Genomic DNA, 20517 nt, shown 5'->3' on the forward strand with positions numbered 1-20517 from the left:
ACTTCATGTGTGTTTTATTTTGCTGGTCGAGTAGTAACTCGACACCACTGCGTTTTTTGCGCGCAATGAAGCGCTCCTGAACTGCGGCCCCGCCCCTCCCACTTCTGCTAAGAGAAAGGGACTTGAAACCCAACAACATATTTTATGACGAACTAGCTAGCATGTTTTGTCTAAAAGCATCTCCTTTTACTGCCTTTTCACCAGTATGTAACCCAGGGCTCTTTGTTCGGCGGTAGTTTCCTGTTCCACGGTAGGATTTATATATATTGCTCGTTAACTTTATGTTAGTTGTTTGTTTATTTACGTGTCATTAGCTTGTTAGCCGAGGGAAAGTTAGCAAAGGACTGGGAGGCTGAACTTCTCTAAGCTAACGTCTGACATTAGCAACACACATCTACAGTTATAGTAACTACAGTTGGGAGCTAGTTCGTTTGATTGACTGATGTTTTAGGGTCCTGTAACTGTTAACTTTACCAATAAAGCATATGAGATTAGTTCGTCTCTCAGTAGGTGACGTTAATTAATAGCTAGGTGGGGCGACTTTACGTTAGAAAAGATATTTGTAATGTTATTACCAAAGGCTACAAATCTAAGCATGTGTCATTTGTTTACAGACCCCCCCCTCCTTGAGCTCTAAAAGCCAGGCCAGAGAATAAAATGGACGTGTGAGCAGCTCAAACAGAGAGGAGAAAGCAAGAAAGAGGCTTCATAGAACTTGTTTCAGCCCAGGAACAGGAGCAAGCATACAAGTTGTGTCATGATGTTGGAGGCACATGAGGTAGGAGCTCCAGGTACAGAGGGAAACAAGCCAGAGGTCCCAGCAGTGCACATGTCCAGTAATGTTCAACAGGTAGAAGGTGGAGCATCTGTCTCTTCGCCTGTGGCCTGCATACAACCTCCAGCCACCACAGCAACGGAGGATGAGGACGAGAGTGAAGATGAGTCAGACATTCTGGAAGAGAGTCCCTGCGGCCGCTGGCAGAAACGCAGAGAGGAGGTAAGAGCGGCCAGAGGGCTGTGCTTTGATGGTATCGACTGAAAATCATGGACTAATTATTACTGTTCAAACCATCTGGAAGGTAATAGTTATTGTGAGACATATCGCATGTCTCTGCACAAATCAAAATTCAAAATTACTTTTGGCCCTTGACTGTTTACCAGACTGGAATAAAAGATGCAGTAATATTGCGATGTAGATCTTAGATCTGCATTACATTTTAGATTACATTTAAGTGAGACAAAAACAAGCAAATTTATATTCTGAATGTGAACTCTTATGACTTTTTACAGCAAACTTATCAATAGATTTTAGTATGAAAAAAACGGGTTTGCTCCTTACAAATTGGTATTTTTGTGGTTGATCAGGTTCAGTAGTATTTCAAACCTTTACTTCATCTGATAGGAGTTAATTTCAAAAAGCATATCTTTGTTCAGTGTTCATATGCAGAAGCTATGGTTAACAGCACAAGTATTTCTACACTGCGTCAGCTGAAACAGGAGGGTGATGGTATTGACTGTTTTCTATTCAAGTTTTTCTGTTAACTTGATGTAAACTGTTTCTGTGTCTTGTATTTCATGTCACTACAGAAATATATTATCTAATAAGCTATTTTCTGTTCATTTCTACTGTAGGTGAATCAGCGTAATGTCCCAGGGATAGATGATGCATACTTGGCCATGGACACAGAGGAAGGGGTAGAGGTAGTATGGAACGAAGTCATGATTTCAGAGAGGAAGAACTTCAAACAGCTTGAGGTGAGTCAGTGTTACAGTATGTTGGAATACAACCGTTAAAAATACTTGCTAAAGTGTGGTTGTGATTTCACCCCAAAACGTATAAAAGGGAAGAGAACATTTTTGTGCCTCATTAGTTCATGCACGTATACAGGATGAAAAGTATTAAGATAAATTAGGTAAAACTTATTTTCCTGTGGTGTTCACGAACACGTTATAGTGGTGAGAATGACGCAGCTCTTGGTCTGCAATGTGGAAAAACCAGTGTCAAGCAATGCCAGTGGAGTTTAAGAGGTTCCCTGCCTTACAGATCAATCGTGTAACTTTGATTCATAATAGTATTGACATAATGTAAGGATCATGAATTAGGGAAGTCAGTGGTGTATGATTGTTGGCATTTAAGGAGCTTCTTTACAATAAAGTGTTGAGTTAAGTAAAAAAGTCCCATTGTTATAAAGCAGTTATAGACTGTCCAGGTTTGTAAACATGATAATCTGCGTACATTCTACTACTGTCACAGTATCGCTCGCATCGTGTATTAAAGAGTTGCAGAAATATATTATTTTCATCATCGATCAATCTCCCAATTCTTTTCTTGATTAGTCATTCAGTCTAGAAAATGTAAAAACAGACCAACAGTCCAAAACCCAATAATATTTCATCTACTATCAAATATGAAAAGACCAGCATCAAATCCTCACATTTGAGAAGCTGGAACTGGGCAGTGTTTGGCATTTATGCTTAAAAGATGACTTCAACAATTTCTCAATCATCAAAACAGTTGCCGGGTCCTTTTCTTTTTGTTTTTTTTGCATGTATGTATTATGTTTAATATCACATCCTGAGTGAGACGAGGGTTTGGCCACCCATTGGAAGAAGGTCAAAACTATATGACAACATTCTATTTATAGTTTGTTCACATGAATGGTTGTTTCAGACATATTACTCACCAATGAGGAACAGAAGAGTCAGAATGTGTCTATTAATAAGTGTTATAACATATTATATAATTGATCATATTTTGTATTTCCCGTGTGTTTAGGAGAAAGTAAAGGCAGTATTTGATAAACTGATCCATTTGGAACATGCAAATATCGTCAAGTTTCACAAGTACTGGGCCGACACCAAAGAGAACCGGGCGAGGGTGAGTCTCAGACCTCAGCTGGTTATTGATACTTTTATCAGTCTTCATAAATAAAATCATCATTTTCGAAAAATGTATTTTTTTCTTTCTATTTGAACGATGTCTGCACATGAAGTTTCCCCTAATTTCTTCCTCTCCCTCAGGTGATTTTCATCACTGAATACATGTCATCAGGAAGCTTGAAACAGTTTCTAAAGAAGACAAAGAAGAATCATAAAACCATGAATGAAAAGGTAATAACTGATTGTATGTAAATTAGAATTAAATAGAATAACGGTCTATGAAAGTCTGACCCTTTTTATCACAGCATTGAGTAGATTCAAGCTTTCCAAAGCGAGGATGAATAGTTTATTAATTTACGCATTAATTAGCAATTGGCTGTTGGCAAATTGAAGAAAGAGTTTGTAAACATCCTGTGTATGAAATCACTTATGTAAGTAATAGTTACTCCGTATTGGAAAGCAGCTAGTAAGAGCTCTGATAAGGTGTATGGTCCTACAGGCTTGGAAGAGATGGTGCACACAGATCCTGTCTGCTCTCAGGTTGGTCTCACCTTTTCAGACATTCTGTTAAATTTGATGAAAAATGCACTCACAATAAAAACAAGCCATTCCCTTCCGAATGAAGTCTGTATTTGTGGATGTTTTTTTTCTTCAGTTATCTCCACTCGTGTGACCCTCCCATCATCCATGGCAACCTGACCTGTGACACCATCTTCATCCAACACAACGGACTCATCAAGATCGGATCAGGTATAGAGTCACGCAACTTTCCTCCTAGAAATACAAGATATGTTATTATTCTTCCATGCAACATAGTTGGTGGTAATGTGTTGTTTCAGCATGGTAGATCAGTTCCAGTGCAAAGAAGAAACAAGCAACAGACAACATAAATCATTGCAACCCGTACACAAAAGGAAACACACACATGGGAAAATATTTAAAGTATTTCTGGTTTCTAGTGTACTGCAATAATGCTTACGCAATGTTTTAGATGAAGACAAGGCTGGTATTAAGGGCTGAGCCATATGAAAAAAATCACATCTCACAATAGTTCTGATCAAATACCTCAATGAGTCGATATTGTAACGATATTGGAGGGGTTGGCTATTGTTTTCACACAACAAATGTACACAATTATGTTTTAGACAATCAGTAATAGGTAAAAGCAAAATAAAATCGATAAGCTAGAAAATCAGAAAATGACCACTTTATTTTAATGCAGCCTTAAAAACCAGGAAAAGACACTTCTGCGATATTTGGACATTCAAAATTGAAGAAAATATCTTGTTGCATATCATGTTATCGATAACATAACAATGTTATTTTTCGCTGCCTCTTGTCCCACCCTCTTTCACATACTTTCTTTCCCGTCTTCCTCAACTTCCTTGGTCTACTAAATCCTGCTTCTTACTCACTTCTCTCACTGTTCGCCATCTTGCATCTATACACCCCCCATATTCTCTCCTCCTGTCTCATCTGCAGTCGCCCCAGACACCATCAACAATCACGTGAAGACGTGTCCCGAGGAACAGAAGAACTTGCACTTCTTTGCCCCAGAATATGGAGGTAGACTTGACCGTTATGACACTTTATAGTTATTTCTGTTGTTCCTGATAATGACTGTGTCCCGACCTTCACAGTAAAGTGGATTATACAGATGTGTTAGAAAGATGTCAGAAGATATGACCAGATCATATAGTGGTATAGCACAATAGAAGTATTGTACAATTCCTTTGTTTGATGAATGTGTTTCCATGAAACCATTTTTTATTAAACATAACATGTCAGGCTTCTAATTGTTACAGTGTTGTAAATGTTGTCTTAACACGATCAACTCTGCAAGAGCTTTGTCTGAATCTAAGATTGATTTAAATCAGAAAATATCTTTTCAAAGAAGTGAACAAGACTAATCTGACCACGCATTTGATTCCAGCTCTTGCTACTTGTCAGGTGAAGGGCATATTTAGGTCTGTGATATTACATCTGTACCTATTTCTCTTCTTTTTGTTCCTTTCCTCATTGTAGCTGTTGACGATGTCAGCACGGCTGTAGATATCTACTCGTTTGGCGTGTGTGCCTTAGAGGTGAGATGTGGCCCATGGTGCATTATAGGACGGCCTGAGTCCTTTCTTAAATAGGTTAACATGTTCGGTGTGTTGCAGATGGCTCTCTTGGATGTCCAGGGGAACGGAGAGTCCTCTTTAGTTACTCAGGAGGCCATCAACAACGCCATTCAGTTACTGGAGGACCCACTGCAGAGGGTGAGATGGAGAGAGTGGACCGTGTGTTTGCATGTCCACGTGCATCTTGAAAGATCACGTGTCTTAAGCGTTTATTTGAAAGTCCCATTTGTGCATTCAAGACGTTTTGTGCAGAAGTGTGTGACCCAGATGTTTGTTTCTGTAGGAGTTAATCCAGAAGTGCCTCGAGTGTGATCCCTGTACAAGGCCCACAGCCCGAGAGCTGCTGTTCAACCAAGCTCTGTTTGAAGTACCGCTGCTGAAACTGCTGGCTGCACATTGTATTGTCAGCCACCACCGTGAGTCTTTAAAACACAAATACAAAAGACACAGAATAACAGATTTCAATTCATTTTGATTTGCTCTTATCAGAATGAAATTGTTAATGAGAAGATTGACCAAATAAGACAAAACATGTGAGCTAGCTGAGCGGGAAGAGGTGCCTATATCCAATTTAGAAATCACCTTTTTCTGTACAAACACTTGATCATATGGTTATGAATAATGTAAAACAGGTCGCTCATAGTGCTCTCACAGCCCCCAGCAGAAGGTAGACAAAGGCTAGGGGGAGAAAGTTGGAAATCTATGCTAAATACCAGCATCACCTAATCACAGACGGTTTATAATTGTCCAGACATGATTCCTGAGAACGCCCTGGAAGAGATTATGAAGAACCTGGACCCCGACCTGGTCGTCGCTGAGAGGAAAGAGGATGTTCAGCTCAAGTAAGGGCCGGAAGCTGGTCTCCATAAATATACGTCAGTTAGCTGAACACAGCACAAATAGTAACAGGAGTCATTCAGATAGAGGTATTTGTTATAACAGCAATATGTTCCGTACAGGAAGATATGAATAACAATATAATGGCAGAAAAGTGAAAAAACATAGAAAATATATTATTATTATTATTATTATTATTATTATTATTATTATTACTGATATTGTTTGTTGGTATGTGTTTTTCATTACTCGTAAATCCTGAGTTTGTAGGAACGCTTATTATCTTATTTCAAGCTGCAGCATCTAACTTTATTTCTTCTGTAGGCTTTCACAGTTTCCTGCCTTGGAGCTTGATAAATTCCTGGAGGATGTGAGGTAAGAAGGAAAGCAGCAAGAGTCCGAGCAAACTCTCAATTTCTCTAAACCCCAAAAAGAAACACTATCCGGCCACACGGGGGCAACATTAAGCCACCTGACTATTGTAATGAATCTGCCATTACAATAATCTAGCTATGGCATAATACCCTAAAACACTAGTCGTGGACTTTTCACAGACTTTGTGTAACTAAATGTACTAAATTGAAAAGATTTAGTTTTTTATTGAATTATGTGTTACTTTTGTGGTACACATTAGTAATTAAGGTTGTGAAAGTTTGACTATATGGAAAGAGAAACAAAGACTCTTCATTTTGAATACTACATGTTTGGTTTTCTTATATATGATGTAGTTTCAAAAAGGGGATTTAGTTAAATTCTCTCTTATTTTTCACCTCATTTCTTTCATCTCTTCTTTCATTTCTGACTTTACCTCAAACTTTTTCATCATTGTTGCTTAATTACTTTATATGACTCCCATCTTTTGCCCAACTCCTCTCCCCCCTCTCTTTCATTCCATCTGATGTCTTATCCACCTCTCCATGTCTCTGTTTTGTCTCTCCTTCCCTGAATCAGGAACGGTATTTATCCAATGACAGCGTTCGGGCTGCCCTGTCCTCAGCAGCCTCAACAGGAGACTGTTAAATCTCCCATTGTCGTCCCCTTGGTCAAATCCCCCACCCCCGAACCTGCAGAGCTGGAGACACGACGGGTGTGTACTACTGATTATGCTGCTTATTACAAAAGGAAGATGCAATCACAATGGTGACATTTTACAAGTTAGCATCCTGATGCTAACAATTTAGAATTGTCCCGATCAGTCACTGAATCAACATGTATATTGTGTATTTGCTGCGGTAGAGTAGTGTGCTGTTCTGAAATCTCAACCCCAGTTGAGAACCATTCATATTTAGAGTCCCATACTTCTTCTGCAGGTCGTTCATATGCAGTGCAACGTTGAATCTGTCGAGGAGGGGGCAAAATATCACGTAAGTCTCTGCAATAGTATTTATTGTTTAACACCATATTCCAACCATCTGTTAGTCAGAAGTATAATAATAATAATAATTGTATCTTTCTCTCCTTTTAGCTAACATTACTGCTGAAACTGGAGGATAAACTGAATAGACATCTAAGCTGTGACATGTTACCTTGTAAGTCCCTCCCCTTTGTCACACACTGACACTTAGTCGTTCTCGGAGCTTCAAGATTCAGTCACTATTTTTTGTTGTTGTGTGCCCACATCCTAAAATTTCCACACAGCTTTCTTAATGCTGAAATTCAATGTTCTAAGTTCAAAGTCAAGTTTCACTACATCTGAAGTGGTGTGAAATTGTATGCTAAAACAAAAGAAAGCATACGGTGTGTTGGGGGGGAGAGGGAATGATACGTGTTTATGCATGCGAGTTCTTTCTAAGCAGGACGGTTTTCATGAGATGTAGTCGTTGTATACATCTGGACAGTTTAGGGTTTACAGCTTGGGTTTAGAGTTAACGGTAGGATTACATTTGATTAGGTGGAGATGATTAATGATGGTGTTATGTCTGTATAAATTACTGCATTGCTAAATCCACCGTAGTCTCAGATTTGACCACACACAGATCTTCGATATACACTTCCTCTCCATATGTGTGCACTGAAGCGTGTAGGGAAGTGAGGGAGAGATTCCAGAGAGGGTTTAAACTTGGATGGCGTCACAATATACAGTAGCAAGACTATTTTAGGCAGGGAGACTAACTGTCGCTTATGTGTCACGAAAACCTTATAAATGCCTTAAATGGCCACAGTGGCTTGAAATAAATGTTGTGTGGGGGGAAAAAAAACAATAACTCCCTGTGGCAAACTCTGAATGTTTTACCTACTTATTTAATTCAGGAAGAAAAAAAAACACACACACAACACAACTGTTGCATTGGTCAGAAAAACAAAGTCAGTATGATCCAATGTGCACATGCAAACACAGGTATGGTAGGCATGTGTAATGTTGCAGGCGTGTGGGGAATGCCGGGCCTGTGAAAGGCTGCAGCTGACAGCTGTCACCCGTGTCAAGATGTGACCATCTCTTCCCAGGCTCTCATCTGCCTGTCTCTGTATCTGTCTCTCTCTCACACACACTCATCTGCTCTCTTTCTCACATCATATGTCTTTTCTTGCACACTCGCACCTTAATATCCGCTGGCACGCATAGTGTAATTTCACATCATAGACACCTCGTCCTCTTTTTTTTTTTTTTTTTTTTTTTTTTTTTTTTTTTTTTTTTTTTTTTCTTCTTCCCCTCCTTGTAAACAGTCCCTCCTGCTGATATCAGGAGATATTCTTCAAAGCTTTACTTATCAACACGCCAAAGTCCAAAAGTGCTCTGTGCAGGGTCACAAGCAAACTGAGCCACTTCAGTTTCACCCCTCTTTGTATAGCTCTCCTACACTCTACTTCAATTGAAACCTTTTCACAATTGAAGCCTGAGTTTTTCCCTAAAAACTAAATTGTATTTTGTTAGTTACGTGATTTTCAGACCACAAGACGCAAACATGCAAGGAAGCTTCTTACTCGGCTCCAGTATCAATCCGTTCGTCGTCTAGTTGTGGGTTGCTGGTGCTTTTATTTTCTTAATGTCAACGTTTTTGGATGCTCCATCTCCTCCACTTGTTTGTCTTGCCCCAGCTACATTCCTGGTATAGTTGTAAATTGATCGCTAGGTTATTAACACTCAGTAGACCATGACAATTTCTCGGCTCACTGAGCACAAGCAAAGAATGTCCTAATATGGGCGGTAACTCAAATAACAGTAAAAAGCACTCGCACTAGAGACCATTCATTTAAAAAAACAAATGGTCAGGGACTGAAAGGAGGGTTGTGAAGGTGTATCTTAAAGTTTTCAGGAGGAAGTAGGCATCAAAAGTTATGGAACATTTTATATCAGGAATTCTGAGCAGGTTTGTTCTGAGTGTATTTTCCCAATATTTCCATATTTTGTGCAATCCTGCATATATGTTGTTTAAACTGCTGTTGATGCCCTTTGTAGTTCACTTGTAGTTCAGTTTTTTGGGGAACTAACTTTCCTGCACACTGCCTTGTACTTTCAAGTGAATCTCTACACTTCCATGTGATGTACAGTCAGAGGAACAGCTCAGGCAGAGCACCAGTTATTTAACAGAACTAAAGGTTTTGTAGCTTCATTGTAACATTAACAGGATTATTGACACTACTGCTGGTGTAGAAATCTTAATGTTTACCTTTCTACTTCGTAAATGTATAATTGTTGAATATTGATTCTTGAAAGAAGTCTTACTAGAAATTTACAGATGATTTTTGGGTTAAACAGTTTAAAAAAGGACACACGTTTGATGAGCTAGGGGTAAATTAGGATTTTGGGACGAACACAGGGCTCATTACAACATTGGAAAAATATGAGTCCAGAAAGAGAGTTCTGGGCACTCTAACATTGAGTAAAGGAGAAGAGGCTCAGGGCTATTCATGAAGTCATTATTAAGCCCTTAATAGCAAGGCTAAAGAGAAATATTTCAAAAGCTGACGTGTTTTAACAGATCATGCACTAATGAGGGCCATGCTGGTTGAAACATGTTGGCTTTTCCACTTTCCTTCCAGATAAGTCCCATTCGAGACTCTTTGTCCTTTTTAACTGTATTGGATATCACTTAATTCTTTCCAGACATCCACAGGAAAATAAAAATGGTATCACCCAACGAAAGAATGGGTTCAGAGATGCCAAGAGCAACAGCAGCAACAGCTGTTTGATGGTGTTTCATGTTTAAAGGGGGGGATGTGTTAAAAGCAGCATCTGGACCATGTTTTCTGAATATGGTATTTACCCTAAGCCTGACCTTTTCTCAGAGGTAGAGTTGTATTAATAGTATTTGCATAACTCCAAGAGAGATGGTGAGTTACATGTCACTATTAACTGTACTGGTGTGTTTTTCAGATGAGAACGTTCAAGAGATGGCTGAAGAGTTGGTGCAGCTGGGCTTAATCAGTGAGGTGGGTGTTTTGTGTGTTAAAGAGAGATTCAGTGTGTGTGTGTGTCTGTGTGTGAGCAAAGCTCTAGGCAAACGTGTGTGGGTGGTTCTGTAGGTGAGTGTGTTATTTTTGTACCAAACAGTGAAAATTCAGCTTCTTTTAAAAGGTGAGGTGACCCTTGACTCTTCTTCATACCATCCATCACGTACACAACTACGCCTCTAAGAGCACATTCGCTGCTCTATATGTACTGTTGTGCCCACCTACCTACCCACCCATGCTAATGTAATATAGCCACTTCATCTCTTTGTGGGTGAGAGCATATGTCGGCGTTTGTCTTCATGACTTACTCCTCTTAGTGGATTTCATGGACACTTAAAACCTGTTGGACTGACTTCCTGTTTGTCAGTGTGTGTGTGTGTCTCAGCTGTATGAGTGGGCTGTATCTCCACTGTCTAACAGACTGGTTTATCTGTTACCTGTAATGTCCTGGATTGTTGAAATGGTTGTTTTCTGTTCACAGGTGGACCAAAACAAAATAGCCGCTCTACTAGAAGAATCCTTCAGCCAAGCTCTTCACTAGCAACGGTTTCCTCAACTATGTTACTGTCTCATAAGTACACTCACAACCCTGTTACATGTTCTTTTTGGTTACTCAACACGGTGACTATATTTAGTGCTTTTTTTTTTTTTTTTTTTATGTCTTTTCTACTAAGCCTTAGGTGGTAATGTGACCAAAAGGGTGGGATTTCTCCTCTGCATCAGGGATTAAAACTTCCAAAAGCACAGAAAGCCTTTACCATAAAGCATTTATACAGGAGTCCAGATGACTCCAAAAGAAGGTCACCTGGATTGATTTCACGTTTTTATTGTAAAAGTCAAAACATACATGAATATGTGTTTAATTTCTTTGACTGCGTTGGCTGTTAACCTCATTAATGCTGCAGCAGGCACGTGATCACAACAGTACTGACACAATTACTGACAGCTTTACTTTTTTTAAACCACTTTTTTTTCCTCAAGCCCCCGTTGTATTTTAGTGTGAGGTGTTTATGTATTGAATCGCCCAATGGGATGAGACGGCTCCCTTTTGTTTTGCAAAAATATGAAATATATCAACATTCCCGCCTCTTTGACTTGTCTGTGTTTGACCCTCCTGTCACCAGCAGGTTAAATATATGTAATAGTTTGAAAACTGGATGGCAGAAGCAGCTTTATCAGTTGACTTTATTATATATATATATATATATATATATATATATATATATATATATATATATTATCGACTATATATAAATAAATAAATAAAAGCCTTCGATACAGAACAAAATGTATGTGCACAACTGCATATCACATGTTGGGCAGGCGTCAAGGCAGCTCTCTCTGGATAGTGGCTACTTGGTTACTTTGAGGTACTGTGAACTTAGTGTTACTGAATTTTCGTTTGTGTTTTTTTATGTTTCACTCTATTGTTTGCCTTATGCTGGGCCCACGCACATGCCTTAACGTCCTCTTTTCTCAGTTTGTTTGTATTATTTTATGCATTGTTTAACCATTTGCTGCTTGTTGGGTTCACACATGTTACTCTTCCTGTAAAACCCATTCATGTGAGACTTGTGTACTGAACTCAGCTGCCATATGTTATAGAAAGAGGACCGAGCCTTTTCCTGATACATCTGTATGAGAGCCTCATATGTTTTATTTATGTTTAAGACACTGTATAGCATGTGTTTTCCTTCACTTATTTCCCTTATGTTTACTGTGATTTCACACACAGACCACATTGTTGAGAGTCTGAGCCAAAACACAACGTCTCTTGTTTCTATTGCTTTTGTTTGCATTTGATCACCATTTGATAAAACTGGGACCTTCACAGAGCGCAGAGGCTCCTGAATTTGAATACAAATTTGTACATCAAATATGTCTTTCTTCGACTTCTATTGGAATCAGGGAGTCTCCTGTGGCCTTTTATTTTGTGACATTTTGGCTCAGCACTCTTTGTGGCCAACTGGTACTACTGTCTCTGAACACTCGTACAATTCAGGAACTTAAACCGGCAGGAAGAAAGCAAAGACAATATAACATTCTCAGTATGTATAGAAAAAAACGCAGTTACGATACTATTCGATATAATAACTTACCATTTTTCTGGCATTTTTTTGAGACTATACTTGAAGTGTCTTATAATTACAGTGACAGTTTAAATTAGTCACCTCACCAGTGAGATCATAATAATCCAACGATCTCCACTCATATATTTCTGAAAAATGTACTCCGGCTACTAATGTTCTCCAATCTGCATTTTTGCTATACATACATGTGTAGTCCATCTTAATGTTTATTTTGTTTTCTGTTTGTGAACTGCTGAGATTGTATATTCCAAAGATATGTTTTAAAATCAGCCAGGAGAATGTAAGTGCATTTCATGTACAGAGAAGTGTTAAAAACCAACCAATGTGATCACCAGACCAGCTTTATATTCTCTCTCTCTCTCTCTCTCTCTCTCTCTCTCTCTCTCTCTCTCTCTCTCTCTCTCTCTCTCTCTCTCTCTCTCTCTCTCTCTCTCCGTCAGTGTTTACTATATTTTCCATCCAAATTATTGATGGTGTTGAAACTGGTTATTAAATAATCATACAGGGTGGGCAGCTTTTGCCCGTAACTCGAGGATGTGAGCTTTGTATATGCTTCCATTTTGTACATGACATGAGTGCCAGTAAATGCGTGTGTCATTTCTGAGACGTGTATCCTGACAGAATCTGCAAAGTATGACTATTCTTTCAAATAAATGTGTGAAATTCTTCACTTTGTTGTTTTTAGCAGGAAGGAAGTTTTAAACTTAACCTTTATTATAATCGTCATTTTATACATTGTACATATATGAAGTTTTGTTTTTGGCTTTGTGTGTTTAGATTTTTCAGGTTTTGTGACTGATGGTGTTTGTGAGAACGATGCAACAAAGACGCTTATAGTGAATGTGGAATGACTTTTGCGCCCCTCGGCGTCCAGCAAGACGCAGGTAATTCACAGGTGTGTTTCCTGACGTCATACAGGAAGTGAACAGAGGGACGTTTGGAGTTTCTGCTTCTGAACAGTTGCTCGAAAACTACGGTCATTTATTTATTCAAAAAGGGAAACCGCCCGACACAGCAGAGATGTGCACGTTTGGTGAGTACTTCTATCGCGACTTGTTATTAAAAACGCCTCGCGTTCGGTAAGTAACGTTGTGGAGGTTGTGTGTCCGACGCTAGTTTCCCCTCCACGAGCGTAACTGACCGCTGGCCTGCAGGTAGGATGTTTTCACTTCTGAAATCTCCGCGTGTCGGTGTGAATATAACATGAATTACTCTTGTTTTATCCTAGAGTAAATGTCATGTCAGCATTAAAATAGACTGACAAGAGAAGAGGTTGGTAATTTACATGTTGTGAACTATCACGTCATGCCCTCACTGCTTCCTCACATCCCTCAGTACACAAAGAGCCACCCACGGTGAGTGTAGCCATTCTATGCAAATACATCCCTAAGCAAACAGTGTAATGTAGAACAATCCATGCTTTAGGCATCCAAAGCATTACTGTTGACAATTGTGTTTATCAGAAATAAAATCAAATGGACACATTTTTCATTTGTTGCAAGTTTATTGTTTGATGTTTGTGACCAGATAGCCCAAAATTTGACTTAATTTTCATATGCAAGTCATGCTGCTGTTACTGTTTATACATCACCGATGGCATTAAATATACTTGCTGCACAAAATATAGGCCTTTGGATATTGGTGATATAAATGCACTGTATATATGTGCATGAAATATAAGCACAAACATGTATGAATGCATTCTGGGAAATCAGGTAAATGTCATAGCAAGACAGAAATAAGTCATTTAACAGGATTATTTGTCTTTGTTTGACTTTTTAAACTCTAATATTGGTATCAGTGTTGGCCCTCAAAATCCAGTATCAGTCTGGCTATAACACAGAATGAATATGAATTGTTGTGTTACTATGTTTGTGTACAACACAGTTGTGAAAGGTAGAAGAATTTATTGTTACCCTGTAACCAACCAGTTTCAAACTTTCACTCAGGGAATGTTTTAGATCATATAAGCTGTATCTAATAATAATAATATAAATGTATGTCTTTTTTTGTAATTCCGTCATCCAGATAAGGACAAAGGGCCAATGAGGCTGATGAAAATGGGATTAACCCTCATCCTGATCGGCCATATCAACTTCATTCTTGGAGCTATTGTCCATGGCAGTGTCCTCCGCCACATTTCCAAACCCAGCCAGCATATCACCACTGAATACACCATAGCCAACATCATCTCAGTCACATCTGGCCTGCTGGTGAGTCAATAGTTAAGACATTCATCCTTTGTGCCAATGTCAAATCTGCAGTGTGCACCAAGAGGTTTACAGAACTTTCAAAAGCAAAGTAATCCTGATCAAAATGTGAGTTATGAAAAAAACTATGTTGATTTCTTCCCTGTGACTTTCCGTGCTCAGTGCATTAGAATAACTGACTAACTAACATGCAGTAAACATCAAGCATGATTTCCATCGTTCACTCTGGATAGTGTTGTGTATTTTTCTGAGCAATCGAGACTCAACTTGCCACTTATTATAACTGAGCTGGTTTTTCAAACCTGTTAGTTGCTCCAGGGTAGGCTTCATTAGATTGAAGTGTCAGATAAACTGGCAGCTGTTGATGATGAGATGCTGTTAATGTCAAATGTACGCCATACTATGTACTCTACACGGGGTATTACAGCACAGAAAGAACAAAAAGATATCTTACCAGCACTGCTTGGCATTTGTGATTTCTCACTTACTGCCATTACTAAGACCATTTTTGTGAGACTTGTGTCTGAAGTCTACTTAGCCTGGCCCCCGAATGAAAAATGCAGCCTCAAATCCTTGGGGCCAGGATTACTACTTGTGGCACATCATTTAATAAACCCTACTAAAGCTGAAACAACCATCTTGTCATTTGAATCTTCCAGAGCATTGCCACTGGGATTATTGCCATTGTGGTGTCAAGGAACCTTCCAGTGTTAAAACTCGTAAGAACGTTAATTTGTTTTCAACTGCTGATTTAATCACTCCAGTCAATTGTTTTGTGTTGGTTCAATAGTTACCTCGCCTTCTGTTTTATATTGTTTTGTCTCTGCCTCTCCAGCAAATAGGACTTCTAATAGCATCATTCCTGAATGCCCTGCTCTCAGCAGCATGCTGCGTTGGGCTCTTCTTGGCAATAGGTATCACTGTTGCCCACAATGGTGAGGGTTTGATGCTGGGATGCAATGACACAGAGGTGCCCATCAACGCTCGGTCACCTGTCAGTGCCAGATGCCCGTTTGATACCACACGAATCTATGTGAGTCTAAACTCTTCTCTTACATTTTCATCTCACGTCATACTTCTGCACTTTTCCATTTTTCCCCCCAATTAGATCTTTGTGGCACATTTCAAGCTGCAACTTTTGAGGCATGAAATTCCTTAAAAGCATCACAGGAGAAATGTTTGACCTTGTGGTGTTTCTTTATTGCACACTTTTTCCTCCACGTTCCCATCACTTCCTGTCTCTCAGGACACCACCCTGGCACTGTGGATCCCTTGTGCTCTCTTGGCAGCAGTTGAGGTTGGAGTGTCTGTCTGGTGCTTCATCGTTGGATTGGCTCTCAGAGGGCTGGCACCCTGTGGGAACAGCTACATCAAAGAGCAGGTGTGTGGGGAGCTGTGTGTCTGTCTGAATCTCTGTCTGACTCAGATGTACACACACACACACACACACACATATTGTTCTATCCCAAACACACACACAACCCTTCCACTCTCATCTACTCCCACTTGGTCTGTCATACTCCTCTCCTCTAGGTTAAAAGGAAAAGACAAACCTACTCACTCATGATGACTGAACACAGACTATGTCCTTCCTTTCTGTTTTCCAGTTGGAGGCAGAAGCTGAGTGCGCTCCCCAAAGCCAACGCCTGATTGGACGGCGCTTGAAACCTGACGTCTAACTGAACAAAAAGCAGGAAGGACACCACTCTGTGTGGACAAGCACAGCTAAATCCCAAAAGGCATTGCTGCACCTGTGTTGAGACAAGTAGATTTTGCCCTACAGTCAGATAGGTGAGTGTTACTGTGGAACAGGAGTGAAATCAGTTTTAAGAACCTGGTTCTTGCTCTGCAGTATCATACAGCCACTTACCCTGATTCATGGATGGGTTATTTGTTTTCATTTATTAACCAAAACGTTTATCTTGTGTGTGAATCATTCGCAGAATGAAGTTGGGTTGATGTCAGTGCATCTGTCCCTGGTGAAACTCATGGTAAAATATTTGACAGTGAAACATCCCAAAAATATATTCGCACAATGTACGTTTCAGAAGGTGCAGTCCAAAGCGCAGATCCTTTTGTGCAGATATTGGGATTCAGTGAACATATACAGTATGTGTGTTGAAGCTACAATGAGATTTAAATGTAGTCTTATGAATATCCATCCATGTTCAGGTTTAATAGTGCCATATGTCATTTCTTTCACCATGAAGAAACCTCTGTTTATGAAGAAAACACATTTTATTATCAAGCAAAAATGTTTCTCGATTATTTTTAGCTGAATGAAGGTATATTTGAGCTTTTATAAACTCATATTTTATTGTTCTTAATGTTTTTAGTATTATAGTGTTTGTATGGATTTTAAAACACTCGGATGCATTCAGTAAACCATTGTGCGTTGTGTTTGCCATAAAATGCCAAAGTATCTTTAATTCTTTGCAGATACAGTATTTGCCTTCATATTAAATTGGACATGCTAAATTGCACTTCTTGAAAGTAGTTTGTATTATATGTGTTGCTGTGGCTTTATGTTGCAGGTAAACCCTTGACTAGTTGAATTTCATAGAAATATGCTTCAGATAGAAAACACAAATGATGTGAAAATGTAGGGCTGATAAACTCCTATATAGCGTACTCCACTATACTGTGGTTGAATGTCAAGTGGGGTCATGTTAAGAGGTTAAACCAGAATGTGGGCCAGCCGCCTCAGCTGGCACAGACACCCCCCCCCCCGCCGCCCCACAAGGCAGCGACAGAGAAGATCCGATCAGCGCTGAAACGGTTAATCTAATGCCATGCTCAATTGTGTGGAACGGAATCATAGCACGCAGTACTAATCCTCGGGCTGTAAGGGATAAATATTGACATCGTGCTGACTGACACAATCCCAACAAATCTGTTTTGCCATTTCAGAGTACACTCATTCAATTTATATTTGAAATTACAAGATGAAAATGAGGTCAGCTTATTGTTGAATACGGTTAAATTAACTGAATTCAAGTAAAGTCACATGTTGTGATATTATAGTGTTGGCATTTTCAGAAGGGCTTAATTGCATATAGTATATACAGTATGTGGTTCTTGGGGACATCTTTTCCTGTGAAGTAATGGATCTCCCATATCTGAAGTTTATATATGCAGTCCATTTATAAATGCAGCCTATCAAAATGTATTAATTTAAATCAATAATTGACGATCTAGCAAATCGCTTATTTGTGAAAGGGTATTTATTGTGACTTAGATTATCATCCATTAAATGAGCATGCGTTATTTTCTTGAGATTTATTGTGTTGAAAACCTACATTTATGCAAATGAAAAAAACACATTGATTTGAATTTATGGTAGATAATACAAAACTTTCAGTGATTGCATTGTTGTTTTCTGAGAAGAATTCTAATCTCTTTAAATAACTGGAGCAGGACGGCCCAATAGGACAAAATCGATCACTAATCTTTTCCCCCTGCTGCAGCTGAGATGTAAACTCTAACGTTTGTTAAAGATGTTATATTTTGTAACAATGCCTGATTTTATTTTTTTTAATTTACAAATTTGGATGTGTGAAATGCTTAATTTTTTTTGCTTTATGGTTTTATAGCAGTATATACGTTTAATGTATCATTTTTAATAAAGATTTTTAATAATGTTAACTTTGTTATGCCTGTCCATCATATTTTTAGTTCACATCTTCTCTACATGAAGACTGCTTGCACCTAACCCCAGAAGTAATCAGTTAGTGTCTTCCTTCACTTCAGTGGCAGTTTTTCTTTTTTTAATTTATTAAAATTATTGGCGGCTGTTATTTTATGTACAGTAAGCCTGCAGCAGGCAACGTCCAGTGGGGCCAATTTTGTCATGTCCTTGCGCGGTCACGATGAATCCGCGTGCACGATTGCAACCAGCTGCAAACGGAGAAACGGCGAAGTACTGCAGTGAACGGAGCCGAGGAGCGCCCGAACCGCTCGTTACATTTCACACCAGGTAAAGCATTTCTAATTGTAACATTAGACGGGTACTATGCGAGTCGTTTAGTTCATGTTTTGTCGGTAAGACAGACAGACTTCGCCTAATGATGCTGTAAAGGAATCGTGCACAAACAGCGCGCTGTTGGGCTGCAGACGCTGCGGTGACAAACACAAGATTGATACGCTCTCGTGTGCTTGTCACCGTGTGATTCTCGTCTCAACACAACGAGGATGCCTCCCTGAAGCCCACCTTTTTAAAGGTTCGTGCTTTCTGCAACCAGCCAGGTTCTCCTCAAACAGGAGCTAACGTGAAGGGATGTGTCCTGTAACGCCACAGAGGTGTTTAGTACAGTTTAACGTGGTCATTGTAGTGGTAACGCTAGCTAATAACGTTACCTGATGTTGCTTGGATTTGAGAACGATTTGACGCATGTGTAAATAAAATCTCAATTAATGGAGATTCCTATTTGCGCTCTCGCTACAATAGCACACTACCCACGTTTACAGTGTAGTCAACCATAAAGACACCGAGTCGCAGAGTGTGAAACATCGCAGGGGAACGCTACTGTTGCCCCGGTCAACCTCACACAAACACGAGAGTGGGGGAGTCTGTGATCATCCGCAGGTGTAGCGTCCACAGTCGCTGCTTGAAACTTAAAAAAGCGGCACAAGTTCTCGTGCTTTTCTTTGAACGTTGTCTGCAACGTGAACTGCGAATGACCCGCCTGCGGAGACAACGCTCATAGACATCAGACATGGCAGAGTAAATACACAGTCTGTCGTGGTCTTGCAGAAATGCCTACATAGGACGAGCATCAGATACGCTTTAATCGTGACTTGTATAGAGACAACAAGGGTGTGGCTGATAAGAGACAATGCAAGATACAGTAGAGCTTTACTCAAAGCAAGCCCACTCCACTTGTTTGACCATTAGGCCCCTTCTTCTTTGTGTGTTTTAAACCTGCAGGACCTGCTTGATGGATCCACTCCAGTGTGGCAACTGAATGTTGAAGACAGGACTTTGTATCTTCCGGTGGAATCTGTGAAATCATTTGGAGGATGATCACCTGTTGTGGGCTCAACTTCAGATGGTTCTTGGAAACATCACTGGACATGGAGTGAGGGGAGACACAGACAAATAAGAGTGGAAGAAAGAGATGTCCAGTAGCCCAGAGGAGACCTCCGCCCCTCAGCTGTTGGTGGATTTGTTATCTCAGCGACATGCTTTCAGTTTGAGGATGAAATCTGTTTGTAAAAAGAGGGGATTACCAGGAGGTCGAGAGAAGCCATGTTTTTTTTAAATGAGGAACAATCCAGCACATTCTGAAGAAGAAAAGAAAACAAGAAAAGCAAATACTACAATGACAGGTGAATTCGAAGACTGACACAAAGAGCAGCTCCATTCATGGCCGACAGAGGAATTGCGGCCTCATGTGCAGTTCATGGTACATATACAGAGGTTACCCGTCTTGTGGATTTCTTGCTTTTATCTCCACCACAAACAATGAAAGTGGACTCGGTTGCTTCTAATGTTGAGCTTTAAGAACAATTCCAGCATGTCTTCAGGGCTATCTAGTGGTGGTCTTGATGATGATAAAGTCATCAGACTGAGCCACTGTGGAGAAATGTCTAACATTAGGATCCAAGCACCTGTTGGAAGAGGATTTATGAAAGACTGGTTTTCAAAAACTACAACAATCTGCTGCAGACAACGAGTTCCCATCTGTTTTTCTGCCCTCTTCATCCCTATCATCCTACTCCTCTTGTCTGTGGTCAAACCCGCTCTGTCCATTCATATGGAGTCCTTAGAGAGCCACAGTGAGTTTAGCTGTGAGCCCATCAGACTGAGAATGTGCCACGATCTGCCTTACAACACCACCTTTATGCCCAATCTACTGAATCACTATGACCAGCAGACAGCTGCACTGGCCATGGAGGTAGGTCGTTTTTTTCTGTGGCATTTAGTCGTTGCATGCTTTGTGTGTGTGTGTGTGTGTGTGTGTGTGTGTGTGTGTGTGTGTGTGT

At 39.8% G+C, this 20517-nt stretch overlaps 2 protein-coding genes and 1 pseudogene across 2 annotated transcripts in view; all 3 read left to right on the plus strand.

Annotated features, from left to right (window-relative positions):
• The first annotated feature begins 113 nt into the window (after window positions 1-113).
• LOC116383126 (nuclear receptor-binding protein-like) lies at window positions 114-11417 on the plus strand (annotated as a pseudogene).
• Window positions 11418-12766: 1349 nt separating this feature from the next.
• krtcap3 (keratinocyte associated protein 3) lies at window positions 12767-18182 on the plus strand. Its single transcript, XM_031846598.1, has 6 exons — window positions 12767-13355; window positions 14351-14535; window positions 15192-15251; window positions 15368-15565; window positions 15779-15913; window positions 16140-18182. Exons 1-6 carry the CDS (start codon window positions 13343-13345, stop codon window positions 16209-16211), a joined length of 663 nt encoding a protein of 220 aa, XP_031702458.1. The 5' UTR covers window positions 12767-13342; the 3' UTR covers window positions 16212-18182.
• A 242-nt stretch (window positions 18183-18424) lies between these two features.
• LOC116382794 (frizzled-3-like) overlaps window positions 18425-20517 on the plus strand; it is a 30078-nt gene continuing 27985 nt past the window's right edge. The window contains exons 1-2 of the mRNA XM_031846111.1: window positions 18425-18508; window positions 19460-20429. Of these exons, the coding sequence (XP_031701971.1) occupies window positions 20022-20429 (408 nt within the window). The 5' untranslated portion in view covers window positions 18425-18508; window positions 19460-20021. The remainder of the gene's footprint in view (window positions 18509-19459; window positions 20430-20517) is intronic.

Source organism: Anarrhichthys ocellatus, unplaced genomic scaffold (assembly GCF_004355925.1).
Source record: "Anarrhichthys ocellatus isolate YVR2014 unplaced genomic scaffold, GSC_Weel_1.0 scaffold6, whole genome shotgun sequence".
In the NCBI taxonomy this organism is placed as follows: Eukaryota; Metazoa; Chordata; class Actinopteri; order Perciformes; family Anarhichadidae; genus Anarrhichthys; species Anarrhichthys ocellatus.

What these genes read in the sequence shown, in the direction of transcription:
- krtcap3 (XM_031846598.1), top strand. An exon ending in ACCTTCCAGTGTTAAAACTC is followed by an intron (nt 15,252 to 15,367) that starts GTAAGAACGTTA and finishes CTGCCTCTCCAG; the next exon opens with CAAATAGGACTTCTAATAGC. An exon ending in ACAGCTACATCAAAGAGCAG is followed by an intron (nt 15,914 to 16,139) that starts GTGTGTGGGGAG and finishes TCTGTTTTCCAG; the next exon opens with TTGGAGGCAGAAGCTGAGTG.